Source organism: Anser brachyrhynchus (assembly GCF_964034855.1).
Source record: "Anser brachyrhynchus genome assembly, chromosome: 5".
Taxonomy (NCBI): Eukaryota; Metazoa; Chordata; class Aves; order Anseriformes; family Anatidae; genus Anser; species Anser brachyrhynchus.
The window spans coordinates 40504815-40527944 of NC_137699.1; the positions used below are offsets into that span (position 1 = coordinate 40504815).

The 23130-nt window shown below is 45.6% G+C and overlaps 1 protein-coding gene across 1 annotated transcript; it reads right to left on the minus strand.

The window, feature by feature from the left end:
• Positions 1–2582: 2582 nt before the first annotated feature.
• On the minus strand, positions 2583–9747 carry NKX2-8 (NK2 homeobox 8). The gene is made up of 2 exons (XM_080592907.1): positions 4335–9747; positions 2583–3363 (listed from the first exon to the last, which is right to left on the minus strand). Exons 1-2 carry the CDS (start codon positions 4498–4500, stop codon positions 2819–2821), a joined length of 711 nt encoding a protein of 236 aa, XP_080449033.1. The 5' UTR covers positions 4501–9747; the 3' UTR covers positions 2583–2818.
• Between the last annotated feature and the right edge of the window lie 13383 nt (positions 9748–23130).

Consider the following 23130-nt stretch of genomic DNA (forward strand, 5'->3'; position numbering starts at 1 on the left):
AAACACAAAAACAAACACAACCATGATTTTCTGTCTTATTAAAAACTAAACCAAAACAAAGTAACAGAAAATACACTGAAAGGCAGTAAGTTTTTTGCCTCAAATTCGTTATCAGTAACATTTGTCAAAGTCTATCTCCTAGATACAGCTTAAACACTGGTTAGGTTAGCAAATCAATTTTCCTAGCTAATACACTTGAAATGTAGATGGATCCATTTGTTTCTATTAGGGAAAAAAAAAAAACAACAACAAAACACAATATTTTCAGTTCCACTCAGTCTTTACAATATTTTTTACTGTAAATTTCCATCATCTATTGAGTTGACTTCTTATTTAATACATTCTTCTTTCTACCCGGAGATACCAATTCAGGGGGCTGCTTGTCTCAGTACTTCAGCCTGAATTTATTGTCCTCCTACACCTATGCTGTGCTTACTGTCCCTCAGCCTGCAAGGGCTTTGGCCTTTGCTAGTGGTCAGGAATAGCACCTTTCCCACCCGCCGGGCTTGGTGAAAGGCAATGCTCAGAACCTGATTGTTTTGCTTCAAGAACCCCACATCAGGGACATTGCAGCAGGTCCTTAGTGGGAGTCCATGCAGCCTGGGGCTGGGAGGGCAAGAGGAGAGAAAGGGTCACTGTAATACCCCCTGTCATCGCCTATACAGCCAGTAACTGGTGAAAGCAGTAATGTAATAAAGACCTCCTATTTTACAGAAGCTTCCTAGGGCCACGTGTGGTCTCCGGGGCAGGAGAGCAGCCCAGATAGCCAAGGAGAGGGGAAGGACCCCAGAGCCTCCTGGCTGAGATGCGGCCAAGCCCTCGGCAGAGTTGATGGAGGGTAGATTCGGGCTGGGGAGGAGAGGGCTTCTCCTGCTGTCTTTGTTTCCGTTTCTAATGACGGTGCCACGCTATTTCCATGGCTGCTCCTGCTGCATAGTTGGGTCGCAAAGAGTTAAAACGAAGAGCAGCATGTGCACTTTTAAAACTACATGCGACGAAGTCCAGAGCTTGAAGTCCGGGTGCCTTCATCCCTATCATCCCCGCCGCCCCCCTCCCCCCAGCTTCCAGCAATCATTTATTATAAAAGGGTTTTATGATACAAATTTGATAATCTCCCATACACATTGGCACTGTTCTAATTGGAGTTGTAAGCCCATAAAATTCAAACCCTTTGTCTTCATGAAGGCCACAAGGTTTTAAAAGATACTATTGTACCGCCTAAAACCCATAAAATTGTCACTAGGGACTGATTAAACAGTCCTGAATTGAAACAGTGCGGATTTTGTCTAGGTCCTTTTCAAGCACAACAATGCTCTTTTCAACTCCCAAGACAAAAGAAGGTTTAAGGAGCGATTCTCTGGGAGATTCTTCCAAGATAACCCCATCCATATGGGAGACAAGGTGGCCAGCAGCTGAGACCAAAAAAAAAAAAAAAAAGAAAAAAAGAAAAGAGGGAAAAAGAGAAAAAAGATTTCGGATGGCAGGAGGAAAAATAAAGGGAAGAGGGGAAAGACAACAACAATAAAAAAAACAGGTGACACAGAGACTGTATTCCCCTGTGTCCGAAGCCTGGCCCGGCCTGCATCCCCCTTGGCACCTGGTCCCCCGGCCGAGCGCGGCGGTGGGACGGTGTTGGGAGGGGATTTGGGTGGAAGGACCCCGCGGCTCCATCCTGCAGCTGGGGTCTCATCCTCCTGCACGGGGTCAGGGGCGACTCCGAGCCGTCGCAGGACCTCGCGGAAGGGATGCAGTCCTGGGGAAGCAGGGTTGGGAGCCGCGAAGCATCCCCGCGAAGCACCTCGCATCCCTGCCTGCGGGAGCTGCGCAGGATGCGGTCACTGCACGGCACATCCCAGGGGCACATCTGGGCCGAGTTGCTCTCTCCCGGGGAACAAAAAAAAAAAAAAACAGCTTCTGCGGGTCCCGCTTCTCGATATTTCCGCGACGAACATCAGTCCCCGCGGGGGTCTTCGCCCGCAGATATTCCCTCCGGGTTCTCGGTCTGCGGCTCCCGCCAGAGGGGTGGATGCTACCAGTCTAGTCCACAATTGAAGGAGGCCTATTTTTTCTATTTTTTTTTTTTGGAGGGGTTTTCCCCATTCACGGTTAGCAGGACTATTATATGACTTTTTTTTTTTTTCCCCAAATAATAAAATCAATAGTTCGTCCAAGCGTCTCAAAACACAACTCTCAGGCCGCTAAAAGTCTTCACTGTTTTCTCTTGGCCATCCTTCCCCAGCCGATCTTTGCAACAGATGCGGACCAACGGGAAAATTCGCTTACTCCTAGCCTTAGAGGCTCTGAAAAAGACAGCAAGAAGCTGCTGCTCTGCCGGAGCCAGCGGCCCCGGGCCCGGACCCACGCTTCGCATCGCAAACGGCACCTGCAGTACCGTGGGGTGCTCGCCCCAAACTTTTTTCGCCCTTTGTTGCCTTATGTGGGTAAAATAGAGGAAATCGTGGGTGAGATTCCGCTGGCAAGAGAAGCATGTCAGCTTTTACGGCACAAGAGGTAATCCAAAGCGAAAGCCCTAATCGTCAAAAATACACTTCTCCGCCGGGAAAAAAGTAAAAATAAAAATATTTCGCCCCAAATCATTTTATTAGTCACCGGAAGAATAAGCTATCTGCAAATAAACTAGGTCGCTAGGATCATTATTATTTTTTTTTTAACAGGGGACCCTCTCAGAAACAAACAGGGGGAGCGGAGGTTTTACAAACGCCGTGCCCGGGCCCCATGCCCCCGGGCGAGCCGGCGGCGGGGCGGGCAGCCCAGGCGCCCTCGGGATGAGTCCGGCCCGGAGGGCGAGGCGCCGCTGTCACCAGCTCCAGGAGACGACGGCGGGGTTCGCTAAGTGCTGGTACGCGGGGAAGACGCCCAGGGCGGGCGGGCAGGCTTGGTAGCCCTGGACGGCGAGGGCGGCCTGGGCGCTGCAGCCCGCCAGGGCGCAGCCCAGCTTGGGACGGGCGGCGGGCGGCGGGGGGCTGGCGGGGCAGCCCCGGCACGGCTCCCCGTCCCGCACCAGCACCGGCACCGGCACCAGGAGCCGGCGCAGCAGGGCGGGCGGGCGCGGCGGTGGAGGGCTGCCGGGCCCCTCGCTGCGCGCCCGCTTCATCTTGTAGCGGTGGTTTTGGAACCAGATCTTCACCTGGGTGGGCGTGAGGCTGAGCAGGCGGGCCAGCTGCTCCCGCTCCGGCGCCGAGAGGTAGCGCTGCTGCCGGAACCGCCGCTCCAGCTCCAGCGTCTGCGCCTTGGAGAAGAGCACCCGCCGCTTCTTCTTCTTCTCGGCCTCCGAGCCGCGGGCGGGGAGCGGCCTTTGGGTGGAGTCGGGCAGGCTCAGCTCCGGGCCGCTCTCGTCTGAGGCTGGGGACAGCGAGGGGTTAGAGACAGGGGTTCCCCGGGGCCGCCTCGCCCCCCGCGGGGACAGCCCCGGCCGGGCTAATCCCGGCGGCCGACAAGAGGTCGGGGCTAGCCCCCCGAGCGGGATGAACCCGCTGCCTCTGCGTGCAACCCCGCACGGCCCCGCACAGCACCGGGGCTGGCGGGGATTGGCCCGGGGCTAACGCGGGGGCTCGGGCCGCCAAGTCGGTGCATCGCCGCTTTTCTCCGGCTGCTCCATCACCTCCACGTGTAACTAAGCCCGGCGGGGATCCTCCGTCCGGCCAGCGGACGGGCTCCCCCCTTACCGCACGCCTGTATGAAGCGCTGTACTGCTGCGGCACGATTTGTAGTGGGGGATAAGGGGAACGTGCCGCCTAGCCGGGGGCTCGAGCCGGAGACTGCTCTCCTCCGCGGTGGGAAACGCGTGGAAGGACGCGGTCGCGCCCAGGGCGCGCTCCGTGGCGGCCCGGGGAGGTGAGGCACTGGGCGTGTGCTTTCCTCTAGGGTACGTGGGATGACCTGAAAGCCCTCCAGCGCAACAAGGCAGGGTTTCTTGCAACAGTGAAACGGGAAAAAAAAAAAAAAAAAAGGAAAAAAAAAGAAAAAAAACAAGAAAACAAAAGAAAAAAAAAGGAATCCGGGAAGAGAGCTTAAACGATAAACGCAGAGAGACGGGCGGACACAGCCTGAGGTTTAGCTTTCTGCCACAGCCGGGAACATGCACAGATCTAGGGGAGAATATCTTTTCTCTCTTAAGCTCGTGGCTGGGATGTTCCTGCTGTTTCATTGTTGCAATTCAGGAATATTCTATAAAATTCCCAGCCTGGATTCCCCCGATCCTGTAGGCTACGCACGCTGGCGATTCGCTTCTTCGCATCTTCCCCAAAGGAACGGGGGAACAAATAAAAGAGAGCTGCATGGAGATGGCGAACTCCTGTCCGTTTCATACTCACAGGGATAATGATTTCTGTCTGTTTCTATCCACCCTCGGTACGGCGAGCCGGTGTAGTTCTCCGCTGAGTGGTGGTGGTCGGAGGCTTGCTTTATGCTATGAGCATCCTGCTCTGGTAAATCCAAAATGCTCCTCACTGTAAAACTGATCCTGCCAGATGTGGCCATGGTAGGTTGTGCCTACACCCCCCAAAAATATCTTCCCAAAGCCCCAAACCCCCTCCTTTAAAAGCTGCGAGGAAAGGACTGCGCCCAGTTACTGGGGAATCTCCGGGCTCAAGAGGACCTTCCCTTCCATCGCCACCTAACCCCAAATATTAGTGTCGTTTACAGAGGTGTCCTGTTTATATAAACAGTCCTACCCACTGCAAACACTGCCTGCTTTCAAACCGTCCCTGTCTATAGGATGCTAAGTACCTGAATTAGTCAAGTGCTAAAGCCCTAATGGGAGTAGGTGTAACCCCCCCTCCCGCCACCCCCATGAGAGAATAACCCGTTACCTCCCAAAGACAGCAGGAAACAGGCTTCATCATTACATATTCTGTCTGATTAGCCAAAAGTGGGGACAGATAATGGTAATTGTTAGCAGTGAATAACATCTTGGGTGGCATGTGGATGACCAACAACCACCCCCCTCCATCCGCCACCAAAGCCACCAGCGTCCCTTCTATCCGCAGACAAAGTGAATCCTCCCAGGACATCCGCAGAGCCTGCCGAGAGCCTCCTCCCTGCTTCTCCCTCTTTATTCCTCTCCCCCCCTTTCCCTCTCTTTAAACCTGGAAGGAATTTAAGTTGTTATTTGTTTTATTTAGTCGGGCTGTTTGCCGTGCTACCTCCAATTCTCCCCTTGCCATTGACAGTTTTCCGACCTCAGCCCAGGATTTTTCACACCTCGGCGGTGCCCTCCGCGGGGAAGGCTGGTGTTTGTGTGTGTGTGTGTGCTTTCAGGGGATGGGATCTCCGTTTTTGTTGCCTCTGCGGAGCATGTTGTGGACGTAAGGTGCACCTTTTTCTCGGGGAGGGCAATGGGGTGAGCTTGGCTGCGGAAACAAGGGGAGCCCAACGCTCTCGGTCCATGAGCGAGAGCCGGGGTGGTGGAGATTTTGTTAGCATCGCTCTGCGTTGCACTAACCCAAAGAACATCCCCTCGGGCGCTGTGTGTGAGGGGCTGAAACGATTCCAGCTGGGAGTGAGGGAGAAAAGATCAAACGCGGCGCGTTTATTTATCCTCGCGTCTCGCGTCCCCGCCGAGCGCCGCTTCATCTGCCAAAAGCAGCAGCAACCAAACCCGGCGCCCAGGGCCCCCCCTTTTTATTTTCCGCTCCCGGCAGGAGGGGTGCGGCCAGCGGTGGGGGCATCTCCGGCGGCATCACCTCTGCGGTCCCCTCCGCGGGGCGCGGGGCAGGAGCCTCCCCGCAGCCTTTCTCCGGGCGGCCCCGGGCCCTCGCCCAGCCTCAGTGAGCGCCGGGGACCCAGCAAATGGCACCTCCCGCTCCACTGCTCGGCTCCAGAACCGCAGTGGCAGGGCTCGGGGCTCGGCCGCAGGGCACGGACACAAGAGACAACCGGGCGCAGGGCGGCTCAAGCCGGGGGGCCGGGGATCGGGGCGCCCCCCGCCAGGCCCCACCGCGTCCCCCGCCCGGGGATGCGCTGGGAGCCGAGCCCGGGTGGATGGAGGAAACCTGTCTGGAAAGGGAGCTTGAACGGCGGCCAAGGTGCACACAATGCAGCCCCGTCGGGGAAATTGCGGGAAACCCTGCGACACACTGCGCGCCTCGGAGCGGCGACCCAGATACGCATGCAGATACGCCTCTAGCCAGCCGCTTTGTTGATTCAGATTTCCCTGTCCAAACACACATCTCTAACCCATTGTGTATAGATTATAGTTATCCATACCCTGCTCTCGCCCCCCGGCCCCGCTCCCCGCCTGCCTGCGGCCGCCGCCGCCCCTCCCCGCCCGGCTCCGTGCGGCGCTTCTGGAAGCAGTTACACTTCCCCGTGAAAATGTAAATAGAGCGATGATGACAGCGGAGGGGCGAGATTTATATCGGAGAGATTTGTGGGCGAGATGAACAGGGCACAAGGCTCCATTTGGCCAACTTCCTGCATATTTCTCCGGGACTGGACAGGCTCCATATAAACGATTCCCAGGCCGTGATTACTGCAGCCACCTATCAAGCGTGCCTGGTGACAGTAGTTATCTTCCTCGCTTGGAGCACAGCCTCCCAGCCGTCCTGGGTGGTCGGAGCGAGGGGAGCACAAATACATGCCAACTGCTAGGCCGTGAACAAAAGGGAAATGTAGCCCTATGTCCCGGACCTGTTGGAAGCATTTGTTCCAGTCAAGATTTTGCATTTGTTCAGATCTGGAATAATAGGTGATTGACGCCTTCCCACAATGTGCTTTAACTCTCCGGGATAAATCGGAGCTTGTTCCTTGTTGTCATGGTTTTCAATAGGGTTCAATGGGATTGAACCACTATCGACTCTGCTTTACGTCTCCGGCAGCCCCGTCCATACAAATTTATTAGTTATGTCTTTTTAAATGAGATTAAATTGAAGCGACGTGGCCGTCCTCCGCGGAGCAGCTCCTCCCGCAGCCGCTGTCGCCCCCCGGTCCCCTGCTCCCAGTGTCACCGCCGGGGCAGGTGGCGGCCGGGGGGGTCACGGTCCCGGGCCAGGTAGGGCCGCATTCACCTGCCGGGCAGCGCCGCTGCTGCCCCTCGCTTCCTGACGCCCCCGGGAGCAAAGGAGGCCGAGGAGTGCTTATTAATATCTTGACCCCGCGGGCAAACATTTGCTGAATGCCTGCGCTTGGAGCTGGGCTTCGGGGGGGCGGCGAGGGGAGGGGCGGGGGCCGGCGTTCAGAGCCACAAACTTATACAGTATCCGAGGTGGCTCTTAAGGGGAGTTTGCTGAGGACACTCTAAAGAAAGTGCAAAAACTTTGCAAGGAAAAAAAGTCGGGAGGAGAGAAAGAGAGTCTACTTCAGTGACCTCTCTTAGCCTTTTAATCTATTTAACATCCTAAGCCCACACTGATGTGTAGAAATAAGTAAATGGTACTCTTCAAGCCTTAAGAGCTCTTCAGCATCAAATATTTGCACTTACTCTTAGAGTTTTTCTCAAATAGCACAAGACACATTCTCCTTGGACGAGCCGAGCTATCTAAATATACCTACGCATTGTTATCTGCGGGAAATAGTTCGCTTCAAAGGCAGAACGTAATAACCTGAAATGTTTCATGTCTTGTTTTGCTTGGGACCGACTTGGACACTTTTCAGCTCCGGCTGCCCGGCCCCATTTCGAGGTCCACCGGGTCACGTTTCACCCCCTCGACGGACGCGACGGCCCCGGGCCCGGGGGAGCTCTGTCCTCCGCGGGACACCAGCCGCGGCGTCCTTTAACCGAGAGGCCCCTTCGCCGCTGCCCCCTTCGCCCCCTAGCCTTTCGGTGCCCCTGGATGTCGAGCGCCCGGCACCCCCGGGGCGCCGCCGAGAGCCGCCGCTGCCCCGACGGCGCCCTCCGTGGGACCGAGCGGGGTGGCTGCGAGCGCCCTATCCTCTGCGGGGACCCCCTCCAGCGCTTCTGAATTAACTTTCTCTTTTCCTAGCGGGTAAAGAAACAAACAAGCAAAAATATTTTTAAAAAAGAAATAAAAGTTTATTTGTTTTCACTTTATTCACAGAGCGCTTTTTCATCCCGCCCGCCGACGAGCGTGTTTGGTTGAGGCTCAAGAGAAAAAGGGCAGGAAAAACAGGGTTTCCAGCCCAAGATGCGGCCCGGCCCTTCTGGGTTATCCCGGGGCTGGCTCGGACCTGCCCCGCTCCCGTCGGGGCTCCCGCCGTGCTCTTGCCCTGCTGCCCTCCGCACCGGCCCCGCCGGTCCCTCTCCAGCTGGGGAAGCCGGGCTGCTAAAAACACCTCCGACCACCTGAGAAAACAGGGGCTTTCTCTCTCTTGCCCTCTTTTTTTTTTTTTTTTTCTCCCCCCCCTTTTTTTTTTTGAATGGGCTCGTTTATTGTGCGCAGTGGAGGCTTGTAGAGCAGATTGCCCAGATCGATGGACGCGGGATCCGCGGGTGAAATTTTCGTAAAATAGGTGGTTGTGTCTGCGCCTCGGCAGAGGGGGAGGGAAATAAAGATTTACATCAAGAAAAGCGGCATTCTGGCTCTAGCCGATACAGTCCCAGCTCCAAGGAGGAGCTCTCCATAGCACTAACCCAGACGAGCGAGGGGCAGTGCTAACAGCCAGGGGAAGCCGCCTTGCTGAGAGTTTTCCAGGCTGCTTTAGGTTAAATCCCTGGAAGCAAAAGCTACCGAGACTACACACCTCTGCAGGCTGGTGACCGGGAAATGAGGGATGGAAAATGAGTGACTTGGCAAGTAGCACAAAAAAGCCTGGCAAATGAATCCCTCGCCGAGAGCTTCCTTTTTTAGAATACGGGATTTTAAAATTTCATTCTGTATACGACATATCTGTGAGGTGTTAAACTGAGAACTTTGACTTCACTAAAAGGAAAACCTGATTTCACAGAATTCAATGTGAATTTTAGAGTTGATTTTAAAAAAGACAAGATTCCACCTTTATATAAACAAAATAAAATAAAAAATCCTCTACTTTATTTTTCCAATAATGAAAATTCTCACAACTTTACAGTTTTCTTTTGTCATCACCTGAAAATAATACCTTTCCCTCTCAACAACTAAGCAGCTTTAACTTTGAATCTTACCGTAAGCTCTTGTCTTTTCTCTTTGCAGCTGACATTCATTATGGTACATTTTCTGATTAGGGCAGTATTGTGAAAGGAGTGTAGTGTTCTGTACAGGAAGGATTGGTTTCCGTGTATTTGTCTATATTGTATTTGTCTCTCTTCCTCAGTAGAATCATGTTTATTTTTGGCTGTAGCTTTTTGCACTTACTAAAACTTCCTAACAAACTACAAACTTTTTTTTTTTTCTTTTCTTGCAGCTCCTTTATTTCTTCTTTTCATTACTGTTCCCCAGCCTAAGTACATGCATACATCAACCTCGGCCTATCAAAAACCTCAACAAAATTTAATTATTATTCTTTCTTTCGTGGTTATTTTGAAACTTCTTATTCTCTGTTGCATTAATTTCCACTCCACCTAAATAGTGACTCTCTCTCCTATCAGTTTCCTTTTGGTTTTACAGAGCTCATTTATTAAAAATAACTAATTATTAAATCTGATGCATACAAAGTATGTTATCCAAGGCTTACACTTTCTCTGAAACCCTCAATTTTCTGTTCTGCATTGAAACAAGAGATATTACTCCTTGCAACAGGGATTACCCACACCACTAGAGGATTCAGGATCAAGATTTTTATTTGCTCTGTGTGATCATCCTGGAGGAATTATTTTGCAAATGGACTGCAAGCAAAGTAGCAAGGGACAAGCTATCCGTGCCCCCCTTTCCTTTGGGATGAGTTTGCGAGGAGGCGAAGTGGTGTGGCTCCGTGCAGCGAGGACATGAGCATGGCTGCACACTTGCCAGGGCTTTCCTCCCCTTGGGCTCCTTTGACCTCAGCTCACAGGAAAGGCTGAGGGGATGGGGATTTTCGTTTTCTGCCTGCACAACTTTCCAGCTGAAGGGCAAAGGACTTGATCCCAGGCCCAGAGTCCACTGCCACAGCTGAAGCCTGAAGGGACCTTTCCCCTCCCTGTTGTAGCACGTCTGTGCAAGATGCTCGGGCTCAGGGGTGTAGGTGATATGTCTGGAGCGCAGAGGACCAATGACCTTGAAAGGGACAGGACTAGATCAGAGGCTGTGACCTCGCCCCAGCCTCCCTGAGAGTTTAGGCACCTAACTACTCCTTCATTGCAGTGGGCATGAGGTGCCTAAAGCTCTTTGAGAGTCTGGCTTCAAAACCAAAGCAGATGGTGCTAGGAAAATGGGGTGAATAGTAAGACAAAAGCACAACCTTTAAGCAGTTGAGAAACTGCAATAGAGGACGGGATTGTCCCCTAGGGAAGCTGTACTATTCACCAACACCGTTGTCTTCAACAGACCTTCACAAAGGCATGAAGGCATTTTGTCCTTTGAATGGCTTGCAAAAGTTTATATTGGATTTTAGTGCATAACTCTTTGTCCTGCACTGTAACATGCCAACTGCATTTTAAGTAATTGTTAAATTCTGATAAGTGTTCTCCATTGGCCAAATGCTATTAAATTCTGATATATAACCTCTATTATAATAAAACTGGCAGCCAAAATTATAAACTTGAAAAAGTTCTTTTTATCACTTTTATAAGATGTTATTTCCTTCCTCTGTGATGTGCCAAGTCACCCAGAGGTAGCAGTGCTTTGGCTGGGTGCACGCTAGCTGGCTGCTCGTCACATGTGCTGACTGGCTAGTAGGCTGCTGCCAAGCCAAATATTTGTTTTCTGTTAGTCAGCCAATAATTTGGGCTTTCTCTCAAGCCATTAGGTTTCACGAAAATCCTGTGATCATAATTGGTGTTGAGACTTCTGACCATCTATTGAAATTGTTTGAGACTTTTTTTTTTTTTTTTTTTCCCAGATGACAGGCAGAAAATAAGATTGTGTGAGCCTTGCTCTTTAGGAAATCAGGCCAAAAAGGTACTTATTGCTCCCAGCTGCAAATGTGAAAGAAAAGGTGTCTGATGAAAATCAAAATGTTTCCAGAATGGCAAGATTTATCTCTGGTACTGCAGGTAAAAATATAAGAACAGAGAAAGTCCATGTTAAAATTACAGTCCACAGTTTCTTGCCACCCTTGAGCTGAATTCTGCTTTCGCTTGAAGACTATTGACTTTTAAATTGTTGAGTGAAGTTACTGCTGCCTCGAAGAGAATTGAGCTGGGTGAAGCAGTGCTTGCTCTGGCACAGCACACAATAAATGGCAGAGAGGCTCTGGCTGTGCAAGAAGTTACGGTTCCAGCTCTCACTGTGTGGGGGACTTTACAGAGGAATCACTTCCAGTCTCTGACAATAGAAACTATTTATTTATTTATTTATTTTTTTTTATTTTTGATTGTGCATGGCCCCAGACCCCGGATTCAAATGTCCCCACTTACAAATGTAATTTGAAATCTGCACTTGAATTGTTCAGCTTTGCCCTGACTTGATATTGTTTTTTTTTTGTTTGTTTGTTTGTTTGCTTTTGTTTTGCCCCTACAAATATAAGTAGTAAGGAAGATTATTTTGGGTTTGTGCAGCAAGAAGCTGTAGCTTATTTTCATATGAAACAATCTCTCAAACTGATAATCATCTAACTACACACATCCAACTTTGTGTACTTTATACTAGGAACTGCATGCACACATTTTTGGTGCTCGTTATTTAACATAATAATAGTCTTTAAACTTCACAGTAGATGATTTATTTTCCTTTCTTCCTCAGCGCCTGTCTCCACAGCTCTCTTCTGTTTTTCTTCCCTTCTCTCAACCCACATTTTAGCTCTTTTTGCCTCCATTTTTCTTTCTCGACAGCTTTCATTTGAAGTCTTATTTGTGATCATTTTCTCACAGTAACATCAAGTGTTGTATATACTCCATACTATCAGAGCTTACATTCAGAAGCCATTAGGTTATATGACAATTTTTCAATCCTGCTGCAGTTTTTTAAATGCTGTTTAGTCACCAAACTGAGCAGGAAAGCATCTGAAGATCCCCCAAACAACCCCAGACTGGAATATTTGATTACAAGACAATAGCTGGAAGCCTGTCTTCAGATATGGCTTATCTGAAATGACTTATCTTGTGATCAGGGAGTTTGGTAAAATCCTTGGGCCTGATTCTGCTGTCATGATGCTTTCTTAGCCTGAAGGGGCAATGAGGACTCCAATGAGGCAGATAGAGTTTGGGTCAAGTATAGATATTTAATTGTTTATTTGAAACAGCTGGCCATCAGTTTTTGCAGCTACTGTCAGGTATGGTGAGAAAACAAATGTCTCCCCAGGGGATTTTCTCAAACCTTCTTTTGTGCAGTAATTATCAAAGTCCAGCTCTAGCAAGATAGCTATATAGTCTGACAGAGTACAGGTTAGATGAGAATGGAGGACATTTAAAACCTATTTAGTTCTCCTGCTCTCACCACATAGTTTTGCTTCCTTTATCTATTTCTGTGTCTATAAAATGATGTCAGATTTTATTAAAGCATCTCATACAACTGCTGTGATTGTGCATTGTGTAACTAGTGAGTATCCATATAGTGTGTTAATCATATGAAATGCTGTCAAAACCTCTAAATAAGCACTCAGGACAGGTATTCATAATGGACTCACCACCTGACCCACACTACTGCAAGCTTCTGATCCAGACTTCTGTGTGCAGCATGCTTTTGTTCACCAAAGCTATTTAAACTGTTGCAGTTCTTAAAGCAGAGAAGTTACAAATCATGTGTGGAAACAGCTGCTGCAAGAATGTTTCAGAAGAAAATGTTTTGGGGTATTTTGAGGTTTTAGTCACCTGCAGGCTGAGTGACATAATATCATGTAACAGCTTCCAAAATGCCACTGTTGAAGCTCCCATAAAAAGTCCAGGACTGATTTCTCATAAAGTTTTCAACCAGGTAGTAACGTGGTTAAAAGAATGGAAATAGTAACTTTTACTGATGTACAGAAATTAACAATGTGGGAAAATACAGTGTGTTTTCCCACCACCTCCACTGCAGTTCTCTACACTCCCAGCTTCAAGCCCAGCTCCACAGCGATGTATGGCTGCTGAGCTTGTGCCCCAGTGCCTTGTGAAGGCTAATGTTCATGAATACTCACATACTTTCAGGGGTGTGTGTGTGTGCATTTTTGGCTTTGAGTGTACTTGTGTGATTTGGAGTCAGGTTGACTACCCTTGAGGTTGTAGTGGGCAGGAGCAGCCTGCACTGGTGAGCAGTACGAAACCCTGTGGATGCCAAACCAGGGCAGTCTGTCTGCTTCTGGTCCTACAGAACCAGACAGAAAATCCCCCAGCAGGCTTCACAAAGATGCTGGCTCAGGCATCAAATAAATCCTAAACACACAGGGTAAGTGAAAACGGGAGGAGAGAATGTCAGGAGGCAGGAAGAACACACAGTAACTAACAGTGAAGAAATGGCTGCTGACCCTCCCCATCTCTGCCCTCCCTTTCAAGCTGATCTCAGAGAAAGGTTGGATATCAGCTGTTTTCTTTAGGAGCTTAGTCAGCTCCATATACAGAGTTTTGAATTCTGCTGAAGTAATAACTTGTTTGCTGATCGGTTGTGTGCTGACATCCTTCCTAAATTAGAATACTTGTAAGTAATATCCCTGGTCATCTTGTCTGTGATTGATAATCTCTCAGCTTTTCGCAGGACAAATACTAACCACTTTAAAGATGTATTGGTCAGTTCTTCTGTTAGTCAGAATGATTCACTTCTGGGGTACTGCAGCTCAGTGAAAATTCTTACCGGAATTCTCAAAATATTTCCAAAATCAACTTACCAAATATCCCTTCTTGATTCAGGTCTTGGGCATTGCATATACACACACGTGCACACACACACACACACCCCAAAAAAACAAAACAAAACAAAACAAAACAAAACAAACAAACAACAACAACAACAAAACACATCTCCAACACTTTCTCCCTCATACTGCAGTTCTTAAATGTCCTGACAGGAAGGAAGAACAGTGGATGATTAATTTTAAAACAAAACATTCCTGCCAGCCCTCTGCAGCTAAATGGAAGCTGTGGTGACTGAGGCATTTATGGAGAAGATTTCAAAGTGAGATATATTTATCCCATGACAACACTCTATTACCATGACATTTTGTGGTATACCTTTAATAATGAGTAACCTTTGTATAATAGTTTTCATATGATGGAATTTGTTACAACAGTGAAACAAAGCTGCTTTACTATTTCTGGAGCAGAGACATTCCAATCCTTTTTTTTTTTTTTTTTTTCTTTTTTTTTTTAATATGCTTTCTTTCCTTGTTCCTCATCCAGTCAGAAAAAGTATCCATTGATTAACAATACAGTTAAACTTCCAGCTCATGTAATCATTTGTATTATGCTCAACATCAAGCAGATTTATGGAACTTAAAATAACATTTAATAATACTGGGTTCAGGAGGCTGACTTCTTTTGTGAATTCTGATCTATTGCATTGATTTAATAGTCATTTAGGGTTAAACAGTCAGCATGACATTGTATGATCCATATTTAATTTGATAAGTATTTCAAGTTTGCTTAGAGCAGCAGCTGTTTTATTTTATGTATTTAATCAAAGAAGTGTTTTGTAAAGTTATGCTGTGCTTTGGTCCATAACAAATGTTTACTTTAGAGTAGAAAAAAGTTCATCTGTGTTCAAATCATTGTATTATGCATCCTATCATGCTGCACCACTGGGGGAATGGGATTTGCAAATAGAAAATAAAAAAGGAATAACAAAGGAGAAAAGGAAAACAGTATTTTTAGTGCCTTATCTTGCAAACACATATCAAAACACAAAAGAAAAAAAAGATTGTAAAAGGAGCTTGGGTGCTGCTTCTTTAGAAATCACAGTAATTTGTATCCAGCTCCCAGCTGACGAGCACAACTGTGTCTTGAGCTTAGACTTTAACCAGAGGGAAGGTAGCAGTGCCGATACTGCCCGTAGGCACTGGGGGCCACGTGTACAATGGCTGAAAGAGCGACCACCCAAAGTGACGCATTTCGGTATTGAGGATGCACAGAGACCTGTATCAGTTGACCTCAGCCTGTGACCAGCAGAGTAAAGAGTCACTAACTCAGAAAGGTAACTTGGGCCCTGCTTTTCAATGGCTTTGTGAATCAGCATAAGCACCTTATAACGAATGCAAAACTTTCTCGGTCACCAAGTGCAACTGAGATAGGATTGGGAGGCCGGGGGGGTTCCTGTGAGCAACCCCCTGGCAGCAGCCAGCACCACAGCTGTGCTTGCAGTACGGTGCTGTCTGAAAAACCATGCAGCAAGCAAGCTGGAGTGCCAGGAAATACTGCAGCTTTCCTTTTAAAAGTGTATCTGTGCACCTTCTGATTGCTCAGGTCATCAAAATCAGGAGTCTCAGACTCTGTGATCAGGAATCTTGAAACAGAGATGGAAAAACAGGGGAGAAATCTAATTCGTGCAGTGGCAGCAGGACAGTAACAAGATATGTTTTGACACCCACAAGGGTAGACCTTAAGCTTCCTTGCACCCATAAAGGTATTTTATGACACTGGATACTCCCAGGCTACTTTTTTCACACTCTAAATAAGTATTCAGCTTGGGATGCAGAGAAAATATACTGCTTCATTTAAATAATGTTACAGTTTACTGTGTATTTGTGTCTAAAACCCTCCTCAGAGGGTTTTAATTTATTTGGATGTGACAGCTGTATTGCAGCTGCAGCCAGAATATTCTCTGTGTTTCTTTAGTGTCAACAGCAACATTTTTAGAGATTTCCTGTACTGCCTTGTTTGCCTCTTTTATTTTTTCCAGCTTTTATTTTATGAAATTAATCTTTGTATGTTGAGTGTTTAAGTTTGTGTTCTTCCTGCCTCATTTTTTTGATCCTCATACACTCTGTTTGGTTTTTCACTTGTACAGTAACCACCACAGCAACATTTTCCATTTTCCTCTTCCAGGTCCAGAAACTCAAGGTCCATAATTTGACTATCACTGGCCTGTGAATTGTGTGCTATGTTTTGGGGACCACACCTAGCCAAGAGGGTCCTGGCTCAGAGCATCTTCAGATTATTCTTCTGCATCTCCAGTCCAACCACACAAGTTACATGAGCTATAAAACATAGTAGTACAATACATAATTAGAGTGTGGATTTTTAATCCATTGTGAAGAGGTTATATTCACTGGCCAGCATGAAATTTAATGCATTTATGCAAGGTGTCTATGACAACCTGAAACACCAAAAATCAATATTGACTAATATGCTATCAATACTCTTTTAAGTAGTGTCTTCTCTTCAAAGCAAACAAATGAATAAAAAATCCACAAAAAACAAACAAACAAACAAAAACAGCCCATAGCACAAAAGGTAAAAACTAAATAAAGTGCAGTTAGACCTGTGAAAGCCAGTAAGTACTGAGGTTTTGTTTTTTTTTTTTTTTTTACATAAAGCCAGATTTAGAGCATGTGTATGTCTCTATACGTCCATTGACTTTGTGGAGCTACAATGGTTTAAACCAGTTAAGTTGCTGGCTGTAGATATTTTATTCTTTCCTTTATTGCCTTCCCATGCCAGGCTTACAGAACAGACACAAGAAATGAAGGCTTACAACGCTTGAAGATGAGAGGAAATTTTGCAGTGCTGGTTAAGTGTTTAACTGCTCGTCAAGGTTAACAATGTGTTTAGTACGCACACATGAGGGAAATCTTAAACAAGTGGATTTACAGAAACAAGCCATTGTTAGACTGGGAGTATAAAGGTCTATAGCTGCAAGTTGGAAGATAATTGCTTGAAAATATTGCTTTAGAAATAAACCATAAGCCTCTATCACCAGCTTCAGATAATGTCATGGGAACAGGCAGCATGCCAAGGAGCAGCAGGGAAGGTAAGAACCAAAGCTCATTCCTCTGTGTCCAGCAGCACTCCAGCACTGACTGCCCAATGCCAGCCCAGATGAATGCCCAAGCCAGTCCCATCTGGCCAGAAAATTGCACCATACAAATAAATAAAAGAGATGAGAATCAGGCCCTGCAGCATCTAGATTACAGGAACTTTGCAGAAAGACTGCACCAAATGGAGCTTCCAATCTCAGTTCAGAAAATTTCCCTGCCCCTTTCTTTATTTTCTGCTTTTCTCCTTCCCCTTACTGTAAGGTATGACCATCCTATGGCATGACAGCTGGGACACAGGTGGTGAGTGCCAGGTTACATCTATATTCTGCAGTAATAAACTTGTGTGTCCATTCCTAAAAAGATGCTTAAAAGTTACACTTGTTATTAAAATGGTATAAATACATTTCAGCTGATAAGGGCCAAGTTTACATTGGCATTTTGGGCACGAAACCAGGAATAACAACATACTGAAAGCTGCAGGCTAGGCTAAGCCTGTAGGAATTTTTCTCTGGAGTGTACTGTCAGCAGGTTATGTCCCCTCAACCAGTGGAAACAAGGACACTGTCAGGGCTCTGGCTTTTTTCCTTCCGTTGTCTTCTTTCCAAATTACTTGCCATCCCTTTTCTCCAAGAAAGCAGTAAGCTGCAAGGAAGTAGCATGATTTCTATGTCTGTAGCTTTGAACTTCTCTTCCTCTCCAGCTCTTTGCCTGGGGCATAATCTCAGACATATTTTAGCCTATTAAAGAGAACTACCATAATTAGCGTTCAACATCAATATATAGAGGAGTTACATGGTTCAAAATGATATAATTGCATCAGAAACAATATATTACCCTCACTATAATCTTTGCCTAAGGTCACTACACAAGCAAATATTTTCAAGTACATTCAACATGTTTTTTTTTTTTTCCAGATATAATACAAAAAACATGCTATACTCTTGCCTCTAATCATGAGCTAATTATAATCATATTGTAATGGACAACCTGGCTCCTAATGTCCTTTTGGGGAATAATATCCTTCCAACACAAAAGCTGGAAATGAACCTTTTTTGAAAGCTGAGTTTCTTTCATGTTCATATGATGTCAGGACTTGGGGCTTTAAAAGAAAAAATCAAATTACTATAAATCTGTGAGACTCACCAACCCTACAAAGGCCTCATCCCTTTGCTCTGACAATATAAAATGCCTTTCCAGTGCATCTGCATTGTGTTTGTATCCACTTTAGCATACTTTGATGTTCATTGGCAAAGCAAGGCCCTTAGTTTAAATAACAATCTGCACTTCTATCTTTTACAGTAATACACTATCACATTCCAGCCTTGAAGAATAAATATTGTTCAGGGGGCTCAAATGAAAGGGCAGCGGAGAATAAGAAATATTGGCTGAGTCCTAAATGTCATGAATGACAGGGATTTTTCATGGGAATATGCTGTTTTGTACAGGAAGAAGTCGGTTGACATTTTCCTTGGCCACTTGATCCTGTTCAGAAAGATAGAAAGAGAAACTGAGATGGTGGGTGATGTTATAGTTGCTAAAACCATCTGTTGAGAAAATAACAACTCTTGCTATGCCTGCTGGCTTGAACCAACAGCAGAAACATCAAATACTTCAAGGAATGAAACTAAGAAATTTTCCTCTGATAATCAGTCCCATGTCACTTGGGTTGTGAAGGAGATCAATCCAGTCCAACAGGGATTTAGAACTAAACAGCACATTTTTTTAAATAAGATCTTCAGTAAAATGAGTTGATGGAAACAGTTCTTCGTGTGGTGCATGGAGGTTTAATTGAAACCAATGGTATATGTGCCACTGGATAATGCCCTTTACCAGGAGTCAGTTGGGAGCTCAAAGAAGGAAGGCTCAGGAAAATGCATTTAGATTTTTATTGTACATGTTCTGTGCACAAATATTATGTTGCCTTCTCTAGAGTAGGCCAGCTAGCATAAAAGTAAAAAAAGCACCTAGACATTAGAGGCTCATACATCAGCCAAGTAGGCAGTTGGACCCTGGACACGCAAAGTGAACAGTCTGTTTTCACCCTTACTGCAGTTCTTTGTTTGTAACAACTTGAAACATTTCATGGCAGCATAAAGACAACTACAGAGAAAGGGAATCCTAGAAGTGCTTGTTTTTAAAGTATCTTTTCTTCCCACACGAGGTCCTTTAAGACTGGCAAGTAAAAAGCTCTTGTCAGCCTTCCATTCCATTTATTTCTATGGATCCACAATGTGCTCTCCCTCCATGCATCCTCCTGCAGTCCGCTACTGGCTCTTTGTTGTCTGGAGACTCACTAGGATTCTAACATTTTACCTAAATTGCTCAGTGGAAAAATATCAGAATATTTCATTTCATCAGCTTGAAGTGCTTTGCTTCTCTACAGTTGAAACACTTCAATTCAGCTGTAATGTTTTGACTTTAGCAAAATAATAAAATACTCTAAACTGTAAGCACTGAAGTCAATGCAAAAAGATTGAAGCTTGTTGTTCATGTCTTTTTGAGGTATTTCATGTCACAAGAAATTTTGCCTTTTTCTTTAAAGCAAGAAGAAAAATCCATTTATTTTTTTAAGTAAAGGGAACAGAAATTCCAAATTTTGTTCTGTTCTAATAAAAATAAATATTGTCCAACCAGTGATTCTTCATACCAAAAATATGGTTGGACTATCACTGTAAGGCAGAGATCGACAGGTTCCTACAAGACAACTGCTCTCCACAGAGCAGTTGAGAGATTTACGTTCAATTTTAAACATTATGGAAGTCTGTATTTTTCTTTGCCTGATTACAATCCTCTTGGGTTTAAAACAGTGCTTAAAACAGAAACCATCCAACAAAATGGACTGTAAAGTAACCTGATCTTTCATTCTATCCAGGTGCTTGCAGAGGACAGATACGTGAACACATCCAGTCTCCATGAGTCAGGATGAGATTCAAGCACGCAGCCCCATGATTTGGACCCCATGCACATTAGGGTTCCACATGCTCCTCTCCCATCTCTACTAGTCACAGGAAACCCCAGGAAACCTCTGGGCTTCTCCCCATGCACCAGACTACACGAGAATGATCCTTCTCTTTTGCTTTAGCCCCATCCCCATCATGCTGCCCAAAGCCCCACCACCCATCTCCATGCCGTCGTGCCAGTGAACCAGCCTGCCAGAACACCTCTCCTCCCAGGCCCTGTGGGGGGCCATAAACTACTTCAGAACCAGAGCAAATTGGTATTTTTGTTTTCAAACAGGCAAAGCTACGTAAATGAATCATTCAGGCAACCAGGCTTGTCTCACAACCTCAAAAAGACTGACTTTACACCACCAAGCTTTTCTAGACTTTTCTCTCTCTCAAAACAAACAAACAAACAAAAAAAAAACTTCAATTAACAACTAGTAAATGAAGAGGACCTTGTATCTGAAGCTGAGTGGTTGACTACAGCACATTAGTCTTGAAAAAAGAGTGTGAAAAGCCCTTTTTCAGGTGAATGGAAAAATGGCCATTATGTTTTTCCTCTGTTGGTTCACCCTCTTCTGATTCCATCATGATTCAGCCCAACAAATATGATATAAAATAAAATTCTTTAAAACCCTATTTGCAGTTATAGTTTCTATGGGATCAGCACTGCTTTAAAATAAATTGGACCTCATTTACCTTTGATTTCTGTTAGCCTCATGTCACCTTTCATGTCAAAAAAGCATATATACAAACATATATACATATATACAAAGCAGTTCTGAAGTAAACCTGGGAACGCTTAGGAATGCTATGACTTTTTTTCTTTTTTTTTTTTTTTTTCCCTTAGGAAGAATTTTAGCAAGCCTAGGAGAGTTCTTGCTGTCATTGATAGTGATGGGCCTTCTTGGCTGTTCAAGGTCACAAAAGTAAATGAAAAAGGGATATGGTGAACTTCTGCAACTCAACTGCCATTCCTTTCTTGATAACTGAGATTTTCAATATAACAGGTTGAGATCAAGGGAGTCAACGTAGCCAAAATTTTGTTCTGACTTCTGTAAGGTAATTCATGACCTTTGGAAGAAGAATCAGTTGAAGCGTCAAAGACAGCAATAAGGAGGGAAATCTTTCTGTTGTGGATACAGATCACTGCTTTAAAATCTTACTACGTCCAAAACCAGTCAAACATTGCATGGGTGAGAGAACTACTAAATATGAAAGTCTCAGTAGTAAAGTAAGGGAGACCTCCTTGACTTGGCTCATATCTTAATAATATTAGTGTGAAAACATAAAATTTCCTTCCCTGTTCTTGCTGGAAGCTCAAAACCTTTAAGGAGGAGGTGGTTGGGGGTGGGAAGTGAGGGTGAAGTAGGTGAATAAAGGCACAAAGCTCTCCTGAAGAGGGACTTCTGAAATATCAACTCCAACTGACACAGCATGTGTGTTATGTCAGCTTCACTCTTACATTGGCAGAAAACCTCCGTTGCCAGCAAGAGAGCTGTGCTCTGGAATGCACAAAGGAAATGGAGGCTGTTGGAAAGAAACACAAGGTATTGAACTCTAGGCATTAAGGGGGGGAGAGCAATACAGAGTACAGTCTGCATGTGTCTGAGCTGACTCTTCATGACTCATCGGGAAAAAAAAGAGATAATAGAGAGGAAAAATTGTCAGTTTCTTTTTTCTTTTCTTTTCTTTTCTTTTCTTTTCTTTTCTTTTCTTTTCTTTTCTTTTCTTTTCTTTTCTTTTCTTTTCTTTTCTTTTCTTTTCTTTTCTTTTCTTTTCTTTTCTTTTCTTTTCTTTTCTTTTCTTTTCTTTTCTTTTCTTTTCTTTTCTTTTCTTTTCTTTTCTTTTCTTTTCTTTTCTTTTCTTTTCTTTTCTTTTCTTTTTTTTCTTTTCTTTTCTTTTTTTTCTTTTCTTTTCTTTTCTTTTCTTTTCTTTTCTTTTCTTTTCTTTTCTTTTCTTTTCTTTTCTTTTCTTTTCTTTTCTTTTCTTTTCTTTTCTTTTCTTTTCTTTTCTTTTCTTTTCTTTTCTTTTCTTTTCTTTTCTTTTCTTTTCTTTTCTTTTCTTTTCTTTTCTTTTCTTTTCTTTTCTTTTCTTTTCTTTTCTTTTCTTTTCTTTTCTTTTCTTTTCTTTTCTTTTCTTTTCTTTTCGTCCTTTAGTTTTGCATGTTGGCTGACACCATCAAAATCCCATCGTGGGATCCCAAGCAAATACAAGCTGTAAATGTTACCCATGGCCAGGACAGGCCCTGAGAGATCTGCTGCTTCCACTGCCTGCAAAGGAAGGACCATTTCTTCAGGAGAATCCAGGTCCCAAAATTGTATGCATCTGCTGTGTAGCAGGTGCTCCTGGGCCCAGCACTTGTAGGATGGAGCAGATCCACCAAGCAGCTGGTGCATAGCTGCCCGTCCTGTCTGCAGTACCCTCAGCAGGCTGTGAGCACATCAGATTTGTTGCATGTGCATAAGCTAGCCATACAGCAGGGCTGTGCTCAGTCTGATGCCTCCAGGCATGCTGTTTATACACACATATGTTTTGTCCAAGGCTTCCAAACATCTGGAAATTCTAAATAAGTGGCTAAATTCCTTTTCCATCTGGAGATCATTTATATACAATATCATTGCTAGCTGTCATGCTTTTCCCTTATCTCTCTTGACTGACAGGCAGGAATGAGAAAGGCAAGCAAGATGAATTATTTATAATCATTACTTCTGTTTATATTCTGCATAAACAGAGACATTTACAATCCTGCCACTTACCATTTCTGTGGAGCTGCGGGACAGACGTTCCCACAGGAGCAGCATCGCCTCTGCTCTGCTTCCTCTGCTCACTGTAACCCCCTTTGTGCCCAAACACCTCACTAGAGCTCCTGTACACTCAAACAGGCATAGAGCAAGGCATTTTGCCTTGCCCTCGAGAGCATGGCAGGAGAGCAAGTTACACCTCCTGGCTTTGACACCAACACAGAGAAGTGAGGCTCTGAGGACAGCACATAAGCAAATACACGAGCAGATTTTCAAGACCATTCTTTGCCCATTTTCAAAGCCTGCAGTCACTAAGTAGAAAATCAAGTGATACCAAGGGGCCCCAGTTTGTATCAGAGCAGGGATTGCTGCAAGGCATTCCCACAGATCAGCGTTTCCAGCTCTAATAAATATCGTATATTTGCCAGGTTATTCATTTACAGGGAACTTGGCAGAAAATACTGTCCCTGTGAAGATCTGGCCTGGGTTTTCCCTTCACCGAACTACAAACACTACGCAGGTATCTATCCCCCTCTAGAGGTAAAAGGCTGAAGCGTCTGTGGCATGAGTAAAGGCACATTTGCTGATCT

What these genes read in the sequence shown, in the direction of transcription:
- NKX2-8 (XM_080592907.1), bottom strand. Translation starts at nt 4,500, where the DNA reads ATGGCCACATCTGGCAGGATCAGTTTTACAGTGAGGAGCATTTTGGAT. An exon ending in AGACAGAAATCATTATCCCT is followed by an intron (nt 3,364 to 4,334) that starts GTGAGTATGAAA and finishes CGCTGTCCCCAG; the next exon opens with CCTCAGACGAGAGCGGCCCG.